The sequence below is a fragment of the Dendropsophus ebraccatus genome, chromosome 9, assembly GCF_027789765.1.
Source record: "Dendropsophus ebraccatus isolate aDenEbr1 chromosome 9, aDenEbr1.pat, whole genome shotgun sequence".
In the NCBI taxonomy this organism is placed as follows: domain Eukaryota; kingdom Metazoa; phylum Chordata; class Amphibia; order Anura; family Hylidae; genus Dendropsophus; species Dendropsophus ebraccatus.
In genome coordinates this window covers 113,445,313-113,470,077 of record NC_091462.1, presented here as the reverse complement: position 1 = coordinate 113,470,077, position 24,765 = coordinate 113,445,313, and the positions used below count along the sequence as shown (strand labels likewise).

At 47.5% G+C, this 24,765-nt stretch overlaps 1 protein-coding gene across 1 annotated transcript in view; it reads left to right on the top strand.

The window, feature by feature from the left end:
- DOC2A (double C2 domain alpha) overlaps positions 1 to 24,765 on the top strand; it is a 55,136-nt gene that overhangs the window by 8,237 nt on the left and 22,134 nt on the right. The window contains exons 2-5 of the mRNA XM_069982267.1: positions 999 to 1,256; positions 6,568 to 6,647; positions 19,329 to 19,403; positions 24,213 to 24,322. Coding sequence (XP_069838368.1) covers positions 1,007 to 1,256; positions 6,568 to 6,647; positions 19,329 to 19,403; positions 24,213 to 24,322 — 515 coding nt within the window. The 5' untranslated portion in view covers positions 999 to 1,006. The remainder of the gene's footprint in view (positions 1 to 998; positions 1,257 to 6,567; positions 6,648 to 19,328; positions 19,404 to 24,212; positions 24,323 to 24,765) is intronic.

The following is a 24,765-nucleotide window of genomic DNA, read 5'->3' as shown; positions in this document are numbered from 1 at the left end:
TCATCATGTATCTAACCTCTGTGACCTTTCTATCATGTATCTAACCTCAATGACTTCTCCATCATGTATCTAACCTCCATGACTTCTCCATCTTGTATCTAACCTCCATGACTTCTCCATCAGGTATCTAACCTCTATGACTTCTCCATCATGTATCTAACCTCCATTACTTCTCCATCTTGTATCTAACCTCCATGACTTCTCCATCATGTATCTAACCTCCATGACTTCTCCATCATGTATCTAACCTCCATGACTTCTCCATCATGTATCTAACCTCAGTGACTTCATCATCATGTATCTAACCTCAGTGACTTCACCATCATGTATCCAACCTCCGTATCTTATCCATCATGAATCTAAGCTCAGTGACTTTTCTTTTGTGTATCTAACCTCTTTGATTTCTCTATTGTGCATCTAACCTCAGTGACTTCTCCATCATGTATCTGATCTCACTGACCTCTCTGTCATGTATCTAACTTTGGTGGCGTCTCTGTCATCTGTCATGTATCTAATCTCACTTACTTATGCATCATGTATCTCACTTTGCCTTCACCATAATATATCTAACCTCACTGACTTATCCATCATGTATCTAACCTCACTGACTTATCCATCATGTATCTAACCTCACTGACTTCTCTGTCATGTATCTAACTTCACTGACTTATCCATCATGTATCTAACCTCACTGACTTCTCTGTCATGTATCTAACTTCACTGACTTATCCATCATGTATCTAACCTCACTGACTTCTCTGTCATGTATCTAACCTCACTGATCTCTCTGTCTTGTACAGTATATATATATATATATATATATATATATATATATATATCTAATCTGACTAATATGTATATGATTTGTTGATATGGGAATAACACAATGTTTTCTCTATGATCTGTTTCTAACCTCAGTGATCTGTATCTAAAGATAAAGCATGTAAGTTTCTATGTGTATCTAAGCTTGGGTGTATCCCCTGCCTTCTCGCCCGCAGACGCACTGATGACGGTACGGCGAGGAGATAAGGTTCCTATCAGCATCCAGGAGCACATGGCCATAAACGTCTGCCCTGGACCCATCCGACCCATCCAGCAAATCTCTGACTACTTCCCTAGATACAGCCCATGGCCAGAGGGGGCGCCGTCACCCACCGGGCAGCCCCACAACCTCTCCCCCCTAGACATCCCGCACCAAGCAGCCGAACAAGTGGACGTCACTGATGACCTGGACAACTATGACTCTGATGATGGCAGTATGTATATAATGTATAGAGCAGTCTATTGTTCTCTGTTATCAGCCACTGCACACTAGGATAGGTGACTGCAGTCTATTGTTCTCTGTTATCAGCCATTTAGGCTGTCTGCTCAGAACATCAAGGGGTTACTCAGCCATTAAAATATTTTTACATATTGCTGCCCTGTAAATATAATACACATGTTGTGCTTACCCCTCCGTGCTCCCCCGGTGTCCTGATGTGGCCTCTGCAGCGCCCCCTGCTGACTGCAGCTCCGCTACTTCCTGGATGGACCCGTCTGAGATGGGACAGCCCTGTGGCAGTGATTGGCTCAGTCGGTCCCTGAAGTAGTGGAGCTGCAGTCAGCAGGGGGCGCTGCAGAGGCCACATCAGGACACCGGGGAGCACAGAGGGGTAAGCACAACATGTGTATTTTATTTTCCAACAGGGCAGCAATATCTAAGAAAATACAAACACTAGATAACCCCTTTGTTAGAGCAGAAGTTTGTGCTTTAGAGCTGCTCTTCCTAATGAGTCTTCAGTAAATAAAGCTTCATCATTGCACCAGGGAAGGTTCTGTAGGTTTGTAGCATATTTTATATCTCAGTTCCTCACCATCTGGGGTTAGTGTCAGTGAATCACATGTAGAGACCCCCACCATCGCACCACCATCCTCATAGACATACAACGGGTTAGTAATGGTTGTATCTCACATACACCAGGTTAGTAATGGTTGTATCTCACATACACCAGGATAGCAATGGTTGTATCTCACATACACCAGGATAGCAATGGTTGTATCTCACATACACCAGGATAGCAATGGTTGTATCTCACATACACCAGGATAGTAATGGTTGTATCTCACATACACCAGGATAGCAATGGTTGTATCTCACATACACCAGGATAGCAATGGTTGTATCTCACATACACCAGGATAGCAATGGTTGTATCTCACATACACCAGGATAGCAATGGTTGTATCTCACATACACCAGGATAGTAATGGTTGTATCTCACATACACTGGGGTAGTAATGGTTATATCTCACATACACCAGGATAGTAATGGTTGTATCTCACATACACCAGGATAGCAATGGTTGTATATCACATACACCAGGTTAGTAATGGTTGTATCTCACATACACCGGGTTAGTAATGGTTGTATCTCACATACACCAGGATAGCAATGGTTGTATCTCACATACACCGGGTTAGTAATGGTTGCATCTCACATACACCAGGATAGTAATGGTTGTATCTCACAGACACCGGGTTAGTAATGGTTGTATCTCACATACACCAGGATAGCAATGGTTGTATCTCACATACACCAGGATAGCAATGGTTGTATCTCACATACACCAGGATAGCAATGGTTGTATCTCACATACACCAGGTTAGTAATGGTTGTATCTCACATACACCAGGATTGTAATGGTTGTATCTCACATACACCAGGATAGTAATGGTTGTATCTCACATACACCAGGATAGCAATGGTTGTATCTCACATACACCGGGTTAGTAATGGTTGTATCTCACATACACCAGGATAGCAATGGTTGTATCTCACATACACCGGGTTAGTAATGGTTGTATCTCACATACACCAGGATTGTAATGGTTGCATCTCACATACACCAGGATAGTAATGGTTGTATCTCACAGACACCGGGTTAGTAATGGTTGTATCTCACATACACCAGGATAGCAATGGTTGTATCTCACATACACCAGGATAGCAATGGTTGTATCTCACATACACCAGGATAGCAATGGTTGTATCTCACATACACCAGGATAGCAATGGTTGTATCTCACATACACCAGGATAGCAATGGTTGTATATCGCATACACCGGGTTAGTAATGGTTGTATCTCACATACACCAGGATAGTAATGGTTGTATCTCACATACATTGGGTTAGTAATGGTTGTATCTCACATACACCAGGATAGTAATGGTTGTATCTCACATACACCAGGATAGCAATGGTTGTATCTCACATACACCAGGATAGTAATGGTTGTATCTCACATACACCGGGTTAGTAATGGTTGTATCTCACATACATCAGGATAGTAATGGTTGTATCTCACATACACCAAGATAGTAATGGTTGTATTTCACATATACCAGGATAGTAATGGTTCTGTCTCACATACACCGGGTTAGTAATGGTTGTATCTCACATACACCAGGATTGTAATGGTTGTATCTCACATACACCGGGTTAGTAATGGTTGTATCTCACATACACCGGGTTAGTAATGGTTGTATCTCACATACACCAGGATTGTAATGGTTGTATATCGCATACACCGGGTTAGTAATGGTTGTATCTCACATACACCGGGTTAGTAATGGTTGTATCTCACATACACCAGGATAGTAATGGTTGTATCTCACATACACCAGGATAGTAATGGTTGTATCTCACATACACCAGGATAGTAAAGGTTGTATCTCGCATACACCGGGGTAGTAATGGTTGTATCTCACATACACCAGGATAGTAATGGTTGTATCTCACATACACCAGGATTGTAATGGTTGTATCTCACATACACCGGGGTAGTAATGGTTGTATCTCACATACACCAGGATAGTAATGGTTGTATCTCACATACACCAGGATTGTAATGGTTGTATCTCACATACACCGGGTTAGAAATGGTTGTATCTCACATACACCAGGATAGCAATGGTTGTATCTCACATACACCAGGATAGCAATGGTTGTATCTCACATACACCAGGATAGCAATGGTTGTATCTCACATACACCAGGATAGCAATGGTTGTATCTCACATACACCAGGATAGCAATGGTTGTATCTCACATACACCAGGATAGCAATGGTTGTATCTCACATACACCAGGATAGTAATGGTTGTATCTCACATACACCAGGATAGCAATGGTTGTATCTCACATACACCAGGATAGCAATGGTTGTATCTCACATACACCAGGATAGTAATGGGTGTATCTCACATACACCAGGATAGCAATGGTTGTATCTCACATACACCAGGATAGCAATGGTTGTATCTCACATACACCAGGATAGCAATGGTTGTATATCGCATACACCGGGTTAGTAATGGTTGTATCTCACATACACCAGGATAGCAATGGTTGTATATCGCATACACCGGGTTAGTAATGGTTGTATCTCACATACACCAGGATAGTAATGGTTGTATCTCACATACATTGGGTTAGTAATGGTTGTATCTCACATACACCGGGATAGCAATGGTTGTATCTCACATACACCAGGATAGTAATGGTTGTATCTCACATACACCAGGATAGCAATGGTTGTATCTCACATACACCAGGATAGCAATGGTTGTATCTCACATACACCAGGATAGTAATGGTTGTATCTCACATACACCAGGATAGTAATGGTTGTATCTCACATACACCGGGTTAGTAATGGTTGTATCTCACATACACCAGTATAGTAATAGTTGTATGTCCCATACATCAGGATAGTAATGGTTGTATCTCACATACACCAGGATAGTAATGGTTGTATTTCACATATACCAGGATAGTAATGGTTCTATCTCACATACACCGGGTTAGTAATGGTTGTATCTCACATACACCAGGATTGTAATGGTTGTATCTCACATACACCGGGTTAGTAATGGTTGTATCTCACATACACTGGGTTAGTAATGGTTGTATCTCACATACACCAGGATTGTAATGGTTGTATCTCACATACACCGGGTTAGTAATGGTTGTATCTCACATACACCGGGTTAGTAATGGTTGTATCTCACATACACCAGGATAGTAATGGTTGTATCTCACATACACCAGGATAGTAATGGTTGTATCTCACATACACCAGGATAGTAATGGTTGTATCTCACATACACCAGGATAGCAATGGTTGTATCTCACATACACCGGGTTAGTAATGGTTGTATCTCACATACACCAGGATAGTAATGGTTGTATCTCACATACACCAGGATTGTAATGGTTGTATCTCACATACACCGGGTTAGTAATGGTTATATTTCTCATACACCGGGTTAGTAATGGTTGCATCTCACATACACCGGGTTAGTAATGGTTGTATCTCACATACACTGGGTTAGTAATGGTTGTATCTCACATACACCGGGTTAGTAATGGTTGTATCTCACATACACCAGTATAGTAATGGTTGGTTCTCACATACACCGGGTTAGTAATGGTTGTACCTCACATATACCAGGATAGTGATGGTTGTATCTCACATACACCAGGATAGTAATGGTTGTATCTCACATACACCAGGATTGTAATGGTTGTATCTCACATACACCGGGTTAGTAATGGTTATATTTCTCATACACCGGGTTAGTAATGGTTGCATCTCACATACACCGGGTTAGTAATGGTTGTATCTCACATACACTGGGTTAGTAATGGTTGTATCTCACATACACCGGGTTAGTAATGGTTGTATCTCACATACACCAGTATAGTAATGGTTGGTTCTCACATACACCGGGTTAGTAATGGTTGTACCTCACATATACCAGGATAGTGATGGTTGTATCTCACATACACCAGGATTGTAATGGTTGTATCTCACATACACCAGTATAGTAATGGTTGGTTCTCACATACACCCGGTTAGTAATGTTTATATTTCTCATACACCGGGTTAGTAATGGTTGCATCTCACATACACCGGGTTAGTAATGGTTGTATCTCACATACACTGGGTTAGTAATGGTTGTATCTCACATACACCGGGTTAGTAATGCTTATATCTCACATACACTGGGTTAGTAATGGTTGTATCTCACATTCTATTTTATACTAGCTTGTTTACAATGTATTGGTGCAGTTCCCAGATGATTGTCTAGAATGGATATGATTGTAACAAACCCTCAGCTGTGAGAAGTGTTCTATCCCAGAAACATCTAGTGTGGGACGTGCACGCTGCTCTGCAGCACATCAGCCACAGCTATTTATCCTGTTACATTGATGGCTCATTTTGCAGTCACGCTTCAGAGAGATGTTAGGGTCACGCTGCACCTGAGCCAACACCTGACATCACCTGCAGGAGGCGCCGCGTCCTCATGAGAAATACCATGTGACACTGAACAGGAGAAGGCTCTGTACTGTGGGCAGTCAGGATAATTGTGATTGCAGCTCTGTGGATGAATGGAGCAGAACACATGAAGCACTCACTGGTTGCACATTGGCAGTGTTCTGGTATTATGTTGGGGGGCAGGGTGGTCAGGGAGTTGTGTTCTCCCTGGTTCTTCCTGTTACTTTGTTTTTTTGTCTTTTCAGCTTCTCTGGGGACTCTGGAGTTTGAGCTTCTCTATGACCAGGAGAAATGTATCTTACAGTGCGACATCCTGAGAGCCAAGGTGAGGAGGAGCAGTTCCGGGGATGAGACAAGCGCTGTCATCTCTGCTGCACCGCCTGTCATACATCTCTGTCACCTCTGCTGCACCAACTGTCACACATCCCTGTCACCTCTTCTGCACCACCTGTCACCTCTGCTGCACCACCTGTCACACATCCCTGCCACCTCTACTACACCGCCTGTCACCTCTGCTGCACTCCCTGTCACTTCTGCTGCACCACCTGTCACCTCTCCTGCACCACCTGTCACACATCCCTGCCACCTCTGTTGCACCGCCTGTCACACATCCCTGTCACCTCTGCTGCACCACCTGTCACACATCCCTGTCACCTCTGCTTCACCGCCTGTCACACATCCCAATCACCTCTGCTGCCCCACCTGTCCCACACTGCCTGTCACCTCTGCTGCATCACCTGTCACCTCTGCTGCACCACCTGTCACACATCCCTGCCACCTCTGCTGCACCACCTGTCACACATCCCTGTCACCTCTGCTGCACCGCCTGTCACACATCCCTGTCACCTCTGCTGCACCGCCTGTCACACATCCCTGTCGCCTCTGCTGCACTGCCTGTCACCTCTGCTGCACCACCTGTCACACATCCCTGTCACCTCTGCTGCACCGCCTGTCACACATCCCTGCCACCTCTGCTGCACCACCTGTCACCTCTGCTGCACCACCTGTCACACATCCCTTCCACCTCTGCTGCACCACCTGTCACACATCCCTTCCACCTCTGCTGCACCGCCTGTCACACATCCCTGTCACCTCTGCTGCACCACCTGTCACCTCTGCTGCACCATCTGTCACCTCTGCTGCACCGCCTGTCACCCATCCCTGTCACCTCTGCTGCACCACCTGTCACACATCCCTGTCACCTATGCTGCATTGCCTGTCACACATCCTTGTAACACATCCCTGCCACCTCTGCTGCTCTGCCTGCCACCTCTGCTGCACCACCTGTCACCTCTGCTGCACCACCTGTCACACATCCCTGTCACCTCTGCTGCACCACCTGTCACCTCTGCTGCACCATCTGTCACCTCTGCTGCACCGCCTGTCACCCATCCCTGTCACCTCTGCTGCACCACCTGTCACACATCCCTGTCACCTATGCTGCATTGCCTGTCACACATCCCTGTAACACATCCCTGCCACCTCTGCTGCTCTGCCTGCCACCTCTGCTGCACCACCTGTCACCTCTGCTGCACCACCTGTCATACATCCCTGCCACCTTTGCTGCTCTGCCTGCCACCTCTGCTGCACCACCTGTCACCTCTGCTGCACCACCTGTCACACATCCCTTCCACCTCTGCTGCACCACCTGTCACCTCTGCTGCACCAACTGTCACACATCCCTGTCAACTCTGCTGCACCACCTGTCACATCTGCTGCACTGCTTGTCACACATCCCTGTCACCTCTGCTGCACCACCTGTCACATATCCATGCCACCTCTGCTGCACCGCCTGTCACGCATCCCTGTCACCTCTGCTGCACCACCTGTCACCTCTGCTGCATGAACTGTCACACATCCCTGTGACCTCTGCTGCACCACCTGTCACACATCCCTGTCACCTCTGCTGCTCTGCCTGTCACCTCTGCTGCACCGCCTGTCACACATCCCTGTCACCTCTGCTGCACCACCTGTCACACATCCCTGTCACCTCTGCTGCTCTGCCTTTCACCTCTGCTGCACCGCCTGTCACACATCCCTGTCACCTCTGCTGTACCGCCTGTCACCTCTGCTGCACCGCCTGTCACACATCCCTGTCACCTCTGCTGCACCGCCTGTCACACATCTCTGTCACCTCTGCTGCACCACCTGTCACACATCCCTGTCACCTCTGCTGCACCGCCTGTCACACATCCCTGCCACCTCTGCTGCACCACCTGTCACCTCTGCTGCACCACCTGTCACACATCCCTTCCACCTCTGCTGCACCACCTGTCACACATCCCTTCCACCTCTGCTGCACCGCCTGTCACACATCCCTGTCACCTCTGCTGCACCACCTGTCACCTCTGCTGCACCATCTGTCACCTCTGCTGCACCGCCTGTCACCCATCCCTGTCACCTCTGCTGCACCACCTGTCACACATCCCTGTCACCTATGCTGCATTGCCTGTCACACATCCCTGTAACACATCCCTGCCACCTCTGCTGCTCTGCCTGCCACCTCTGCTGCATCACCTGTCACCTCTGCTGCACCACCTGTCATACATCCCTGCCACCTTTGCTGCTCTGCCTGCCACCTCTGCTGCACCACCTGTCACCTCTGCTGCACCACCTGTCACACATCCCTTCCACCTCTGCTGCACCACCTGTCACCTCTGCTGCACCAACTGTCACACATCCCTGTCAACTCTGCTGCACCACCTGTCACATCTGCTGCACTGCTTGTCACACATCCCTGTCACCTCTGCTGCACCACCTGTCACCTCTGCTGCATCACCTGTCACCTCTGCTGCACCAACTGTCACACATCCCTGTGACCTCTGCTGCACCACCTGTCACACATCCCTGTGACCTCTGCTGCACCACCTGTCACACATCCCTGTCACCTCTGCTGCACCACCTGTCACACATCCCTGTTACCTCTGCTGCTCTGCCTGTCACCTCTGCTGCACCGCCTGTCACACATCCCTGTCACCTCTGCTGCACCGCCTGTCACACATCCCTGTCACCTCTGCTGCTCTGCCTGTCACCTCTGCTGCACCGCCTGTCACACATCCCTGTTACCTCTGCTGCACCGCCTGTCACACATCCCGGTCACCTCTGCTGCACTGCCTGTCACCTCTGCTGCACCACCTGTCACACATCCCTGTCACCTCTGCTGCTCTACCTGTCACACATCCCTGTCACCTCTGCTGCTCTACCTGTCACCTCTGCTGCACTACCTGTCACCTCTGCTGCACTGCTTGTCACACATCCCTGTCACCTCTGCTGCTCTGCCTGTCACCTCTGCTGCACCACCTGTCACCTCTGCTGCACTGCTTGTCACACATCCCTGCCACCTCTGCTGCACCATCTGTCACCTCTGCTGAACTGCCTGTCACCTCTGGTGCACCACCTGTCACACATCCCTGTCACCTCTGCTGTACCATCTGTCACCTCTGCTGAACTGCTTGTCACACATCTTTGCCACCTCTGCTGCACCGCCTGTCACACATCCCTTTCACCACTGTTGCGCCGTTTGTGACACATCAGCTCAGGAAACAGTATCACACTCAATAGGCTTAGATACAGCACACTGAAGACAGTATCACATGTGATACGCTTAGATACAATGGCCGTCTGTGTAGTTTATCTTTGGATGGTTCCTGAAGTGATAATTCAGTGCAGTAGTTGGGTGGCGCCTGGTTCCATCATTTGCTCCGCTCTCCTCGGGGGAGACATGATGGACCCCCCTCCACCATGACCCCTGTAACAGGAGGAAATGCCTTTGCTCTGTGTATTGTGGCGGCGGGCGTCTCCATGGCTGCGGGTATTGATTGCCGATTTACCTCAGGTTACGCCATGACAGGTGATTTATCCTGAGACAGCGGTGACCGAAACCACAGGATGAACAATCACCCGTAACCCTTACACCATCCAGTCAGCTGCGAAATGCGTCCTGCTGTCCCGATAACAGGGCATGCTCCATCCTGTGTGGGCCCCTATGTCAGGGCGTCCTCCATGCTGTGTGTGCCCCTATGTCAGGGCGTCCTCCATCCTGTGTGGGGCCCCTATGTCAGGGCGTCCTCCATCCTGTGTGGGCCCCTATGTCAGGGCGTCCTCCATCCTGTGTGGGCCCCTAGGTCAGGGCGTCCTCCATGCTGAGTGGGCCCCTATGTCAGGGCGTCCTCCATCCTGTGTGGGCCCCTATGTCAGGGCGTCCTCCATCCTGTGTGGGCCCCTATGTCAGGGCGTCCTCCATCCTATGTGGGCCCCTATGTCAGGGCGTCCTCCATCCTGTGTGGGCCCCTATGTCAGGGCGTCCTCCATGCTGTGTGGGCCCCTATGTCAGGGCGTCCTCCATGCTGTGTGGGCCCCTATGTCAGGACGTCCTCCATCCTGTGTGGGCCCCTATGTCAGGGCATCCTCCATTCTGTGTGGGCCCCTAGGCCAGGGCTTCCTCTATCCTGTGTGGACCCCTATGTCAGGGCTTCCTCCATCCTGTGTGGGCCCCTAGGTCAGGGCTTCCTCTATCCTGTGTGGACCCCTATGTCAGGGCTTCCTCCATCCTGTGTGGGCCCCTAGTACAGGACGTCCTCCATCCTGTGTGGGCCCCTATGTCAGGGCTTCCTCCATCCTGTGTGGGCCCCTAGGTCAGGGCTTCCTCCATCCTGTATGGGCCCCTAGATCTGGGCTTCCTCCATCCTGTGTGGGCCCCTATGTCAGGGCTTCCTCTATCCTGTGTGGGCCCCTATGTCAGGGCTTCCTCCATCCTGTGTGGGCCCCTATGTCAGGGCTTCCTCCATCCTGTGTGGGCCCCTAGGTCAGGGCTTCCTCTATCCTGTGTGGACCCCTATGTCAGGGCTTCCTCCATCCTGTGTGGGCCCCTCGTACAGGACGTCCTCCATCCTGTGGGGGCCCCTATGTCAGGGCTTCCTCCATCCTGTGTGGCCCCCTATGTCAGGGCTTCCTCCATCCTGTATGGGCCCCTAGGTCAGGGCGTCCTCTATCCTGTGTGGGCCCCTAGGTCAGGGCTTCCTCCATCCTGTGTGGGCCCCTAGGTCAGGGCTTCCTCTATCCTGTGTGGACCCCTATGTCAGGGCTTCCTCCATCCTGTGTGGGCCCCTAGGTCAGGGCTTCCTCTATCCTGTGTGGACCCCTATGTCAGGGCTTCCTCCATCCTGTGTGGGCCCCTCGTACAGGACGTCCTCCATCCTGTGGGGGCCCCTATGTCAGGGCTTCCTCCATCCTGTGTGGCCCCCTATGTCAGGGCTTCCTCCATCCTGTATGGGCCCCTAGGTCAGGGCGTCCTCTATCCTGTGTGGGCCCCTAGGTCAGGGCTTCCTCCATCCTGTATGGGCCCCTAGGTCAGGGCGTCCTCTATCCTGTGTGGGCCCCTAGGTCTGGGCTTCCTCCATCCTGTGTGGGCCCCTAGGTCAGGGCTTCCTCCATCCTGTATGGGCCCCTAGGTCTGGGCTTCCTCCATCCTGTGTGGGCCCCTGTGTCAGGGCTTCCTCTATCCTGTGTGGGCCTCTGTGTCAGGGCTTCCTCCATCCTGTGTGGGCCCCTATGTCAGGGCTTCCTCCATCTTGTGTGGGCCCCTAGTACAGGACGTCCTCCATCCTGTACTACTATTCCCAGCATTCCTGGGCCGCCTGTGCTCAGTGGTCAGTGACGGCCGTGTAGTCTGTTTGGTTCCAGCCTGGGGCCCGGTGTCCTGACTGCTCAGCAGACGTTCCGGATCAGCCAGCCGTACAATAGCTTCATACTCAGATTAGCGCTCTCCTGTGCCAGCGGCAGCGGCTCTGAGGATGGCGGCTTCGTCTTGGCAGGGTCTAGAGCTGCGGATTTCATGGACTGTGGTTAATCCATCGCCTGGGCACAGACTGAGTGTGATGGGCACGGGGAAGGGGGGGGGGTCATCATGACCAGAAGACTGGGAAACTACAACTCCCAGCATGCCCTATCACACTCATAACCTGTGGCTCTTGAGCTGCTCCTGCCTAGCGCCTTCATGCTCTTGGAGCAGCGGTATGATGACATCTCCGAAGGTTCAGGTCACCTTCCATTATACAGCCCATCAATCGGATTTATAATGGAGAAGAGTGACCGCTGCTGTCATGTGACCTGACGGAGACAAGAGGAAGAGTGTATCCGTAACATGATCATCCTCACCACTGTCATCACCATCATCATCCTCACCACTGTCATCATCATCCTCTTCATCATCACTGCTAAGTCTATTCCTACAGATGTGTGTAGTGTACGTGTAGTGTCACCCTGTGCGGTGTAGTTGTAGTATCACTGTGTGCAGTTTAGGTGTAGTGTCACTGTGTGCAATGTACTTATGTTAGTATCACTGTGTGCTGTGTAGTTGTAGTGTCACTGTGTGTGGTGTAGTTATGTAGTGTCACTGTGTGCGGTGTCGGTACTATATGTAGTATCACTGTGTGCTGTGTAGTTGTAGTGTCACTGTGTGCGGTGTAGTTGTAGTGTCATTGTGTGCGTTGTTGTTTTAGTGTCACTGTGTGTGGTGTAGTTGTAGTATAACTGTGTGCGGTGTAGTTGTAGTGTCACTGTGTGCGGTGTAGTTGTAGTATAACTGTGTGCGGTGTAGTTGTAGTGTCATTGTGTGCGGTGTAGTTGTAGTGTCACTGTGTGCGGTGTAGTTGTAGTGTCATTGTGTGTGGTGTAGTTGTAGTGTCATTGTGTGTGGTGAAGTTGTAGTGTCACTGTATGCGGTGTATTTGTAGTGTCACTGTGTGCGGTGTAGTTGTAATGTCATTGTGTGCGGTGTAGTTGTAGTATAACTGTGTGTGGTGTAGCTGTAGTATAATTGTGTGCGGTGTAGGTGTAGTGTCATTGTGTGCGGTGTAGTTGTAGTATCACTGTGTGCGGTGTAGTTGTAGTGTCACTGTGTGCGGTGTAGTTGTAGTGTCACTGTGTGTGGTGTAGTTATGTAGTGTCACTGTGTGCGGTGTAGTTGTAGTGTCACTGTGTGCAGTGTAGTTGTAGTGTCATTGTGTGCGGTGTAGTTATAGTGTCACTGTGTGCGGTGTAGTTGTAGTGTCACTGTGTGAGGTGTAGGTGTTGTGTCACTGTGTGCGGTGTAGTTGTAGTGTCACTGTGTGCGGTGTAGTTGTAGTGTCACTGTGTGAGGTGTAGGTGTTGTGTCATTGTGTGCGGTGTAGTTGTAGTGTCATTGTGTGCGGTGTATTTGTAGTGTCACTGTGTGCGGTGTAGTTGTAGTGTCACCCTGTATGTTGTAGTGTCACCCTGTATGTTCTAGTTGTAGTGTCACTGTAGTGTCACTGTGTCACTGTGTGCATTGTAGTTGTAATGTCACTGTGTTTGGTGTAGTTCTAGTGTCACTGTGTTTGGTGTAGTGTCATTGTGTGCGGTGTAGTTGTAGTGTCATTGTGTGCGGTGTAGTTGTAGTATCACTGTGTGTGGTGTAGTTGCACGTATATGCACGTAGTTTTGAGGTTGATGCGTACGCTTGAAAGTATATGATTTCCGGCTGCACAATGCACACTATGTATGAGCTTATGGCCGGATCGTATACGGCGCTGTGAAAAATGAACAAAATGAATGTTTGTAGTGTTACTGTGTGCGGTGTAGTTGTAGCGTCACTGTATGCAGTGTAGTTGTAGTGTCATTGTGTGCGGTGTATTTGTAGTGTCATTGTGTGCGGTGTAGTTGTAATGTCATTGTGTGCGGTGTAGTTGTAGTGTCACTGTGTGCGGTGTAGTTGTAGTGTCACCCTGTGTATTATATCTATATTGTCACTGTGTGCAGTGTAGTTGTAGTATCACTGTGTGTGGTGTAGCTGTAGTATAATTGTGTGCGGTGTAGGTGTAGTGTCATTGTGTGCGTTGTTTTAGTGTCACTGTGTGCGGTGTAGTTATGTAGTCTCACTGTGTGTGGTGTAGTTGTAGTATAACTGTGCGGTGTATGTGTAGTGTCACTGTGTGTGGTGTAGTTGTAGTATAACTGTGTGCGGTGTAGGTGTAGTGTCACTGTGTGCGGTGTAGTTGTAGTGTCACTGTGTGCGGTGTAGTTGTAGTGTCACTGTGTGCGGTGTAGTTGTAGTGTCACTGTGTGCGGTGTAGTTGTAGTGTCACCCTGTATGTTGTAGTGTCACCCTGTATGTTCTAGTTGTAGTGTCACTGTAGTGTCACTGTGTCACTGTGTGCATTGTAGTTGTAATGTCACTGTGTTTGGTGTAGTTCTAGTGTCACTGTGTTTGGTGTAGTTGTAGTGTCATTGTGTGCGGTGTAGTTGTAGTGTCATTGTGTGCGGTGTAGTTGTAGTATCACTGTGTGTGGTGTAGTTGCACGTATATGCACGTAGTTTTGAGGTTGATGCGTACGCTTGAAAGTATATGATTTCCGGCTGCACAATGCACACTATGTATGAGCTTATGGCCGGATCGTATACGGCGCTGTGAAAAATGAACAAAATGAATGTTTGTAGTGTTACTGTGTGCGGTGTAGTTGTAGCGTCACTGTATGCAGTGTAGTTGTAGTGTCATTGTGTGCGGTGTATTTGTAGTGTCATTGTGTGCGGTGTAGTTGTAATGTCATTGTGTGCGGTGTAGTTAAAGTGTCACTGTGTGCGGTGTAGTTGTAGTGTCACCCTGTGTATTATATCTATATTGTCACTGTGTGCAGTGTAGTTGTAGTATCACTGTGTGTGGTGTAGCTGTAGTATAATTGTGTGCGGTGTAGGTGTAGTGTCATTGTGTGCGTTGTTTTAGTGTCACTGTGTGCGGTGTAGTTATGTAGTCTCACTGTGTGTGGTGTAGTTGTAGTATAACTGTGCGGTGTATGTGTAGTGTCACTGTGTGTGGTGTAGTTGTAGTATAACTGTGTGCGGTGTAGGTGTAGTGTCACTGTGTTCGGTGTAGTTGTAGTGTCACTGTGTGCGGTGTAGTTGTAGTGTCACTGTGTTCGGTGTAGTTGTAGTGTCACTGTGTGCGGTGTAGTTGTAGTGTCACTGTGTGCGATGTAGTTGTAGTGTTACTGTGTGCGGTGTAGTTGTAGTGTTACTGTGTGCGGTGTAGTTGTAGTGTCACTGTGTGCGGTGTAGTTGTAGTGTCACTGTGTGCGGTGTAGTTGTAGTGTCACTGTGTGCGGTGTAGTTGTAGTGTCACTGTGTGCGGTGTAGTTGTAGTGTCACTGTGTGCGGTGTAGTTGTAGTGTCACTGTGTGCGGTGTAGTTGTAGTGTCACTGTGTTCGGTGTAGTTGTAGTGTCACTGTGTGCGGTGTAGTTGTAGTGTTACTGTGTGCGGTGTAGTTGTAGTGTCTACAAAGTCCAGCAAAAAAGAACAGCAATAGTGGTCGGCACTACTGAAGTCACAGACTGTTTAGCTCACCTTTTCGCTGGAATCGTGGACGCTGGAAGTCATACAGCAAATAGAGTGGTGCTCGATTGGAAATAGCAAAGGGAAAAACACCAAGTCCAATATCAGTAGAGAGATAGTAGACCGCGGCACTCACCAGATGCTAATCTTCATGCTTTATCGTAGCCAAAAATACAGGGATTCAATCCGACATTACAGACAGGTGAGGGAGGACGTACATGTGGTGCATATCAGGCGTCGGACCGTTTTGTGCGCAAGCGCACTTCGTCACAGCTAACACCTGTCTGTAATGTCGGATTGAATTCCTGTATTTTTGGCTACAATAAAGCATGAAGATTAGCATCTGGTGAGTGCCGCGGTATACTATCTCTCTACTGATATTGGACTTGGTGTAGTGTCTACCTGTGCAGTGTAGTTGTAGTGTTACTGTGTGCAGTAAAGTTGTAGTGTCACTGTGTGCGGTGTAGTTGTATTGTCATTGTGTGCGGTGTAGTTGTATTGTCATTGTGTGCGTTGTAGTTGTAGCGTCACTGTATGCAGTGTAGTTGTAGTGTCATTGTGTGCGTTGTAGTTGTAGTGTCACTGTGTGCGGTGTAGTTATGTAGTGTCACTGTGTGTGGTGTAGTTATGTAGTGTCACTGTGTGCAGTGTAGTTGTAGTGTCACCCTGTATGTTGTAGTGTCACCCTGTATGTTCTAGTTGTAGTGTCACTGTAGTGTCACTGTGTCACTGTGTGCATTGTAGTTGTAATGTCACTGTGTTTGGTGTAGTTCTAGTGTCACTGTGTTTGGTGTAGTGTCATTGTGTGCGGTGTAGTTGTAGTGTCATTGTGTGCGGTGTAGTTGTAGTATCACTGTGTGTGGTGTAGTTGCACGTATATGCACGTAGTTTTGAGGTTGATGCGTACGCTTGAAAGTATATGATTTCCGGCTGCACAATGCACACTATGTATGAGCTTATGGCCGGATCGTATACGGCGCCGTGAAAAATGAACAAAATGAATGTTTGCGGCCGGAACTGTTCCAACTCACGGCCGTGGATTTCCATGCAGTCCCGTACGGAGAACTTATTTCAGCCAACTTGAACTTCATTTTTGGATCCAAAAGGTTCTTTGAGTTTTATTGGGCTGGGTGAAGATTTCCAAGTAAATGACCTGTTTCAGATCGATTCGAAACAAGCTAGGGAAGCATAACTGTACTACGGGCGTATGTTTGCTGTTCGCCCGCATGTTCGCAATCCGACCGCATGTCTATTTTTCCCACGGCCGTAGTTTCAGCCGCACATGTCCGGCCGCGTACGAATTACGGCCGGACATATACGTAGTGTGAACATAGCCTTACTGTGTGCGGTGTAGTTGTAGTGTCACTGTGTGCAGTGTAGTTACTGTATGTAGAATCACTGTGTGCGGTGTAGTTGTAGTGTCACTGTGTGCAGTGTAGTTGTAGTATTACTGTGTGCGGTGTAGTTGTAGTATAACTGTTTGTGGTGTAGTTGTATTGTCACTGTGTGCGATGTAGTTGTAGTGTCACTGTGTGCGGTGTAGTTGTAGTGTCATTGTGTGCGGTGTAGTTGTAGTGTTACTGTGTGCGGTGTAGTTGTAGTGTTACTGTGTGTGGTGTAGTTGTATTGTCACTGTGTGCGATGTAGTTGTAGTGTCACTGTGTGCGGTGTAGTTGTAGGATCACTGTGTGTGGTGTAGTTACTGTATGTAGTATCACTGTGCGGTGTAGTTGTAGTATCACTGTATGCGGTGTAGTTGTAGTATCACTATGTGTGGTGTAGTTACTGTATATAGTATTACTGTGCGGTGTAGTTGTAGTATCACTGTATGCGGTGTAGTTGTAGTATCACTATGTGTGGTGTAGTTGCTGTATGTAGTATCACTGTGTGCGGTGTAGTTACTGTATGTAGTATCACTGTGCGGTGTAGGTGTAGTGTCACTGTGTGCGGTGTAGTTGTATCACTGTGTGTGGTGTAGTTACTGTATGTAGTATCACTGTGCGGTGTAGTTGTAGTATCACTATGTGTGGTGTAGTTGCTGTATGTAGTATCACTGTGTGCAGTGTAGTTACTGTATGTAGTATCACTGTGTGCGGTGTAGTTACTATATGTAGTATCCCTGTGTGGGGTGTAGTTTTTATATGTAGTATCACTGTGTGCAGTGTAGTTACTGTATGTAGTATCACTGTGTGTGGTGTAGTTACTGTATGTAGTATCACTGTGTGCAGTGTAGTTACTGTATGTAGTATCACTGTGTGCGGTGTAGTTACTGTATGTAGTATCACTGTGTGCGGTGTAGTTACTGTATGTAGTATCACTGTGTGTGGTGTAGTTACTGTATGTAGTATCACTGTGTGCGGTGTAGGTGTAGTATCACTGTGTGTGGTGTAGGTGCTGTATGTAGTATCACTGTGTGTGGTGTAGTTACTGTATGTAGTATCACTGTGTGCGGTGTAGGTGTAGTATCACTGTGTGTGGTGTAGGTGCTGTATGTAGTATCACTGTGTGCGGTGTAGTTACTGTATGTAGTATCACTGTGTGTGGTGTAGTTACTGTATGTAGTATCACTGTGTGCGGTGTAGTTACTGTATGTAGTATCACTGTGTGCGGTGTAGTTACTGTATGTAGTATTACTGTGTGCGGTGTAGGTGTAGTATCACTGTGTGTGGTGTAGGTGCTGTATGTAGTATCACTGTGTGCGGTGTAGTTACTGTATGTAGTATCACTGTGTGCGGTGTAGGTGTAGTATCACTGTGTGCAGTGTAGTTACTGTATGTAGTATCACTGTGTGCGGTGTAGTTGCTGTATGTAGTATCACTGTGTGCGGTGTAGTTACTGTATGTAGTATCACTGTGTGCGGTGTAGGTGTAGTATCACTGTGTGCGGTGTAGTTATGTAGTATAGTCACACGCTGTGCTGTGTCACTGATGACCTGTTGTCGCTCGTGGGTTGTGTGTTTGTCACTGTTTACTCCCGCGTTGCGTCCTGTCAGCGTCTCCTGGCGTTTCGCTCGATGACTCATTTCTTTTTTGCCGCCGGAGTTTTATTTAATCATTTAGTTCAGAGAAAATATACAGTAAGTGATAAAAGCGTCAGCACCGGAGCGCGGCACAGGCGTACGCCATATCCTCCAGTCACCTCCAGAGCTGCATGCACACTACAGTTTACACTCCATCAGCTCCTGTACCCATGATGCTCTGCACACTCAGTGCATTGTGAGTGCAGCCTCAGGTGTGAGTGGAGGGTGACGCGGTACACATGGATCCAGGTCCCCCAGGTAGAGGATGAATGTGGCTGACTGGGTTATAGAGGTAGAGAGTGTGACCGGGCCCTGTATCTGGGGGCCCGATGGCTCCTCTTCCACATAAGAAGGCAGCAGTATTATAAATGATGGGGGGGGGGGGGGCAGCTGCGGTGGTCCCTGGGGCCGGACGGGCGGATGTTCCCTATGTCACCCTGCAGCGGGGGCCCAGAGGGTCTGACACTTCTCTCATCCTTATAATCCCGAACATATAAAGCATATAAACCCTGAGCAGGTATTACCCATAATCCCCTGGGGACACATGAAATCCATTAAGCCTGTTAGTGACACAGATCCCAGGAGATCAGCAGAGCGCAGGATCAGCGTCCATCCTGACCTTCTCTCTTCTGCTTTTCAGGGGCTCAAGCCGATGGATTTCAATGGCCTCGCGGACCCCTATGTGAAGATCCACCTGCTGCCTGGGGCCTGCAAGGTAAGACCCCCCTCACAGGCTGGGTCTATAGAAAGGAGAATACTACATGCCCTGCAGGTTGGCACTGTCCACATAGCACAGGTTGGCACTGCCCGCATACTGCAGGTTGGCACTGTCCACATACTGCAGGTTGGTACTGTATACATAGCACAGGTTGGCACTGCCCACATACTGCAGGTTGGCACTGTCCACATAGCACAGGTTGGCACTGTCCACATAGCACAGGTTGGCACTGTCCACATAGCACAGGTTGGCACTGCCCACATACTGCAGGTTGGCACTGTCCACATAGCACAGGTTGGCACTGTCCACATACTGCAGGTTGGCACTGCCCACATACTGCAGGTTGGCACTGTTCACATAGTTCAGGTTGGCACTGTCCACATAGTGCAGGTTGGCACTGCCCACATAGTGCAGGATGGCACTCACCACATAGTGCAAGTTGGCACTGCCCACATACTGCAGGTTGGTACTGTCCATATACTGCAGGTTGGCACATCTATGTGACATAGGTTGGCACCACATGCCTGATGTAAGTGTGCACTTCTATGATGATGTAGGTTGTCAGTGCCCGGATTATATAGGTTGTTAGTGCCAGGATGATGTAGGTTCTCAGTGCTCGGTGATGTAGGTTCTCAGTGCTCGGTGATGTAGGTTGTCAGTGCCCAGTTGATGTAGGTTGTCAGTGCCCGGTGATGTAGGTTGTCAGTGTCCGGATGATGTATGTTGTCAGTGCCCGGTGATGTAGGTTGTCAGTGTCTGGATGATGTAGGTTGTCAGTGGCAGGTGATGTAGGTTGTCAGTGCCCGGATGATGTAGGTTGTCAGTGCCCGGTGATGTAGGTTGTCAGTGTCTGGATGATGTAGGTTGTCAGTGGCAGGTGATGTAGGTTGTCAGTGCCTGGATGATGTTGGTTGTTAGTGCCCAGTAATGTAGGTTGTCAGTGACAGGATGATGTAGGTTGTCAGTGGCAGGTGATGCAGGTTGTCAGTGCCCGGATGTTGTAGGTTGTCAGTGCCTGGATGATGTTGGTTGTTAGTGCCCAGTAATGTAGGTTGTCAGTGACAGGATGATGTAGGTTGTCAGAGGCAGGTGATGTAGGTTGTCAGTGCCCGGATGATGTAGGTTGTCAGTGCCCGGTGATGTAGGTTGTCAGTGTCTGAATGATGTAGGTTGTCAGTGGCAGGTGATGTAGGTTGTCAGTGCCCGGATGATGTAGGTTGTCAGTGCCCGGTGATGTAGGTTGTCAGTGTCTGGATGATGTAGGTTGTCAGTGGCAGGTGATGTAGGTTGTCGGTGCCCGGATGATGTAGGTTGTCAGTGCCTGGATGATGTTGGTTGTTAGTGCCCAGTAATGTAGGTTGTCAGTGACAGGATGATGTAGGTTGTCAGAGCCTGGATGATGTAGGTTGTCAGTGCCCGGTGATATAGGTTGTCATTGCCCGGATAACATAGGTTGTCAGTGCCAGGATGATGTAGGTTGTCAGTGCCCGGTGATGTAGGTTGTCAGTGCCTGGATGATGTAGGTTGTCAGTGGCAGGTGATGTAGGTTGTCAGTGCCCGGAACATGAAGGTTGTCAGTGCCCGGATGATGTAGGTTGTTAGTGCCCAGTAATGTAGGTTGTCAGTGCCCGGATGATATAGGTTGCCAGTGTAAGGATGATATAGGTTGTCAGTGCCCGAATCATATAGGTTGTCAGTGCCTTGATAATGTAGGTTGTCAGTGCCCGGATAATGTAGGTTGTCAGTGCCCGGATAATGTAGGTTGTCAGTGCCCGGATAATGTAGGTTGGCAGTGCCCAGATAATGTAGGTTGTCAGTGCCAGGATGATATAGGTTGTCAGTGCCAGGATGATGTAAGTTGTCAGTGCCTGGATAATGTAGGTTGTCAGTGTCTGGTTGATGTAGGTTGCCAGTGCCCGGATAATGTAGGTTGTCAGTGCCCAGATAATGTAGGTTGTCAGTGCCTAGATAATGTAGGTTGTCAGTGCCCGGATGATGTAGGTTGTCAGTGCCCGGATGATGTAGGTTGTCAGTGCCCGGATGATGTAGGTTGTCAGTGCCCGGATTATGTAAGTTGTCAGTGCCCGGATGATGTAGGTTGTCAGTGTCCGGATTATGTAAGTTTTCAGTGGCAGGTGATGTAGGTTTTCAGTGGCAGGTGATGTAGGCTGGCAGTGCCTGGATGATGTAGGTTGTCAGTGCCCGGATAATGTAGGTTGTCAGTGCCCGGATAATGTAGGTTGGCAGTGCCCAGATAATGTAGGTTGTCAGTGCCCGGATGATATAGGTTGTCAGTGCCCGGATGATGTAGGTTGTCAGTGTCCAGATTATGTAAGTTTTCAGTGGCAGGTGATGTAGGTTTTCAGTGGCAGGTGATGTAGGCTGGCAGTGCCTGGATGATGTAGGTTGTCAGTGCCCGGATAATGTAGGTTGTCAGTGCCTGGATGATGTAAGTTGTCAGTGCCTAGTTGATGTAGGTTGACAGTGCCCGGATGATGTAAGTTGTCAGTGTCTGGTTGATGTAGGTTGTCAGTGCCCGGATGATGAAGGTTGGCAGTTCCCATATGATGTAAGTTGTCAGTGTGTGGATGATGTAGGTTGGCAGTGCCTGGAAGTTCTAGATTGGCAGTGCCAGGTTGAGCTGGGTAGTCAGTGGCCTGTCTATTATGCCTGTGATATTTTTGCTGTTGGGCTGCCTGTCCTCCCCCGCAGTGCCCCTGCCTGCCCTGACCATATGTGCCCATTCTGTGCCCTCTGTCCCTGTTTGTGAGTTGTTCTTAATCCTTTATTCCACACAGAGATGGTCGTTCTGCCTTCAGCACTAATCACCCGGCGGGCACTGCTGATCTGGTAATGCCGCCCTCCGAGCTGCTGCCACAGCAAAGTCTGCGACTAGATTAATGAGTCTCTCTGGGCAATCTAATCACCTCCAGCCAGCAGCAGTCTGGTGCCCAGCGCCACTAGTCAGGCCTGGATCAATGCTAATCTGCTCATCTGCTCACACAGGTCTGGCTGCAAATGGAGCGAGCAGAGGAATAGATTGTAGAGGAGCAGCCGGGGTCAGAGGTCACCAACATCCAATGGGAGAACGGGGAAAAGTGACCCAAAAGGGGGCGGAGAGCGGAGGAGTCATGGAGGGGGGGGGGGTCAATACTACCAGCTGAGGTGTAACCCTTAAAGAACTACCCACATACTTATACAGACACATATGTACACAGATACACTCATAGACACACTTATATAAACACACATATACACACCGAGACACATAGACATATACATAGAAACACAGACACACACATACACATTTATATACACATATACATACATACACATATACATACACACATGCATACACAAACACATATAAACACACACACATACACATTTATATACACATATACATACATACACATATACATACACACATGCATACACAAACACATATAAACACACACACATACACACTTATATACACATACATACATACATACACATATACATACACACATGCATACACAAACACATATAAACACACACACATACACACTTATATACACATACATACATACATACATACACATATACATACACACAAGCATACACAAACACATATAAACACACACACATACACACTTATATACACATACATACATACATACACATATACATACACACATGCATACACAAACACATATAAACACACACACATACACACTTATATACACATACATACATACACATATACAGACACACATGCATACACAAACACATATAAACACACACACATACACACTTATATACACATACATACATACACATATACATACACACATGCATACACAAACACATATAAACACACACACATACACACTTGTATACATACACACATGCATATAAGCACAGACACATATAGAAATACATGAATACACATATATGCACACACAAACCTATACATACATACATACATACACACTAATATAAACACAAACATATAAAACCACATATACAAATACATACACACTTATATACATAAATAATGCTAAAGACAAACACATATTCACATATACACATAAATACATACACTCATATTCATACACACATATACATACATACACACATACATACACACACACACATACATACACATATATACACACATTATACATGCATACATATACATACACATAATCACATAGACAAACACATATGTACATACACACATATACATACACACACATATACACACATTATACATACATACACACACACATACACACATATACATACACTCATATACATACACACATAAATACACATACACTCATATACATACACATACATTTACACACATTATACATACACACATATACATCCACTCATATACATACACACACATACATACACACATGTACACACACATTATCCATGCACACATATACATACACACATATACATACACACATACATACACACATAATCACATAGACAAACACATATGTATGTACATACACACATATACATACACTCATATACTTACACACACACATATATATATATATACACACACATAAATACACATCCACTCATATACATACACACACATATACACACACATTATACATACACACACACATTATACATACACACATAATCACATAGACAAACACATATGTACATACAGTCAAATACATACACACATATATACACATACACTCATATACATACACACATACACACTCATCTACAAACACACTACCATGAGATTCCATGTATTATAAGGAGTGTTGGACGTTCTTCTCTCAGGCAAACAAGCTGAAAACGCGTATAGTGAGGAACACACTGAACCCCACATGGAACGAGAACCTCACCTACTGCGGCATCACCCCCGAGGACATGGCCAAGAAGATACTGAGGTGAGAGTTATGTGGGCTCATTCTGTATAGGAGTGTTATTGGATACTGCACAGTATTTGGGCACTACATGGCGGTATTATGTAGGCTGTACAGAGCAGTATTATGGGGCTGTATATGAAAATCAGAAAGTCAGTACTATGTGGCAATAGTAAGCTTGTATATAAAGCTTTATAATCAGCCCTACTGTATATGTCAGTAATATGAGCGGGTATATTATCTCAGCACTATATGGTACTATTATGGGGTTGTATACAGTAGTATAGTCTCAGCCCTCTCTAGCAGTATTCTGAGGACACTATAACGAAGTATTACCTTAGCACTATATGGCAGTATTACAGGGGCTGTATATGGCAGCAGTATTATTTCTATAATATATGGCAGTATTATAGGAGCTGCATATGACACTATTATGGTGTCATATACAGCTCCCATAATACTGCCAC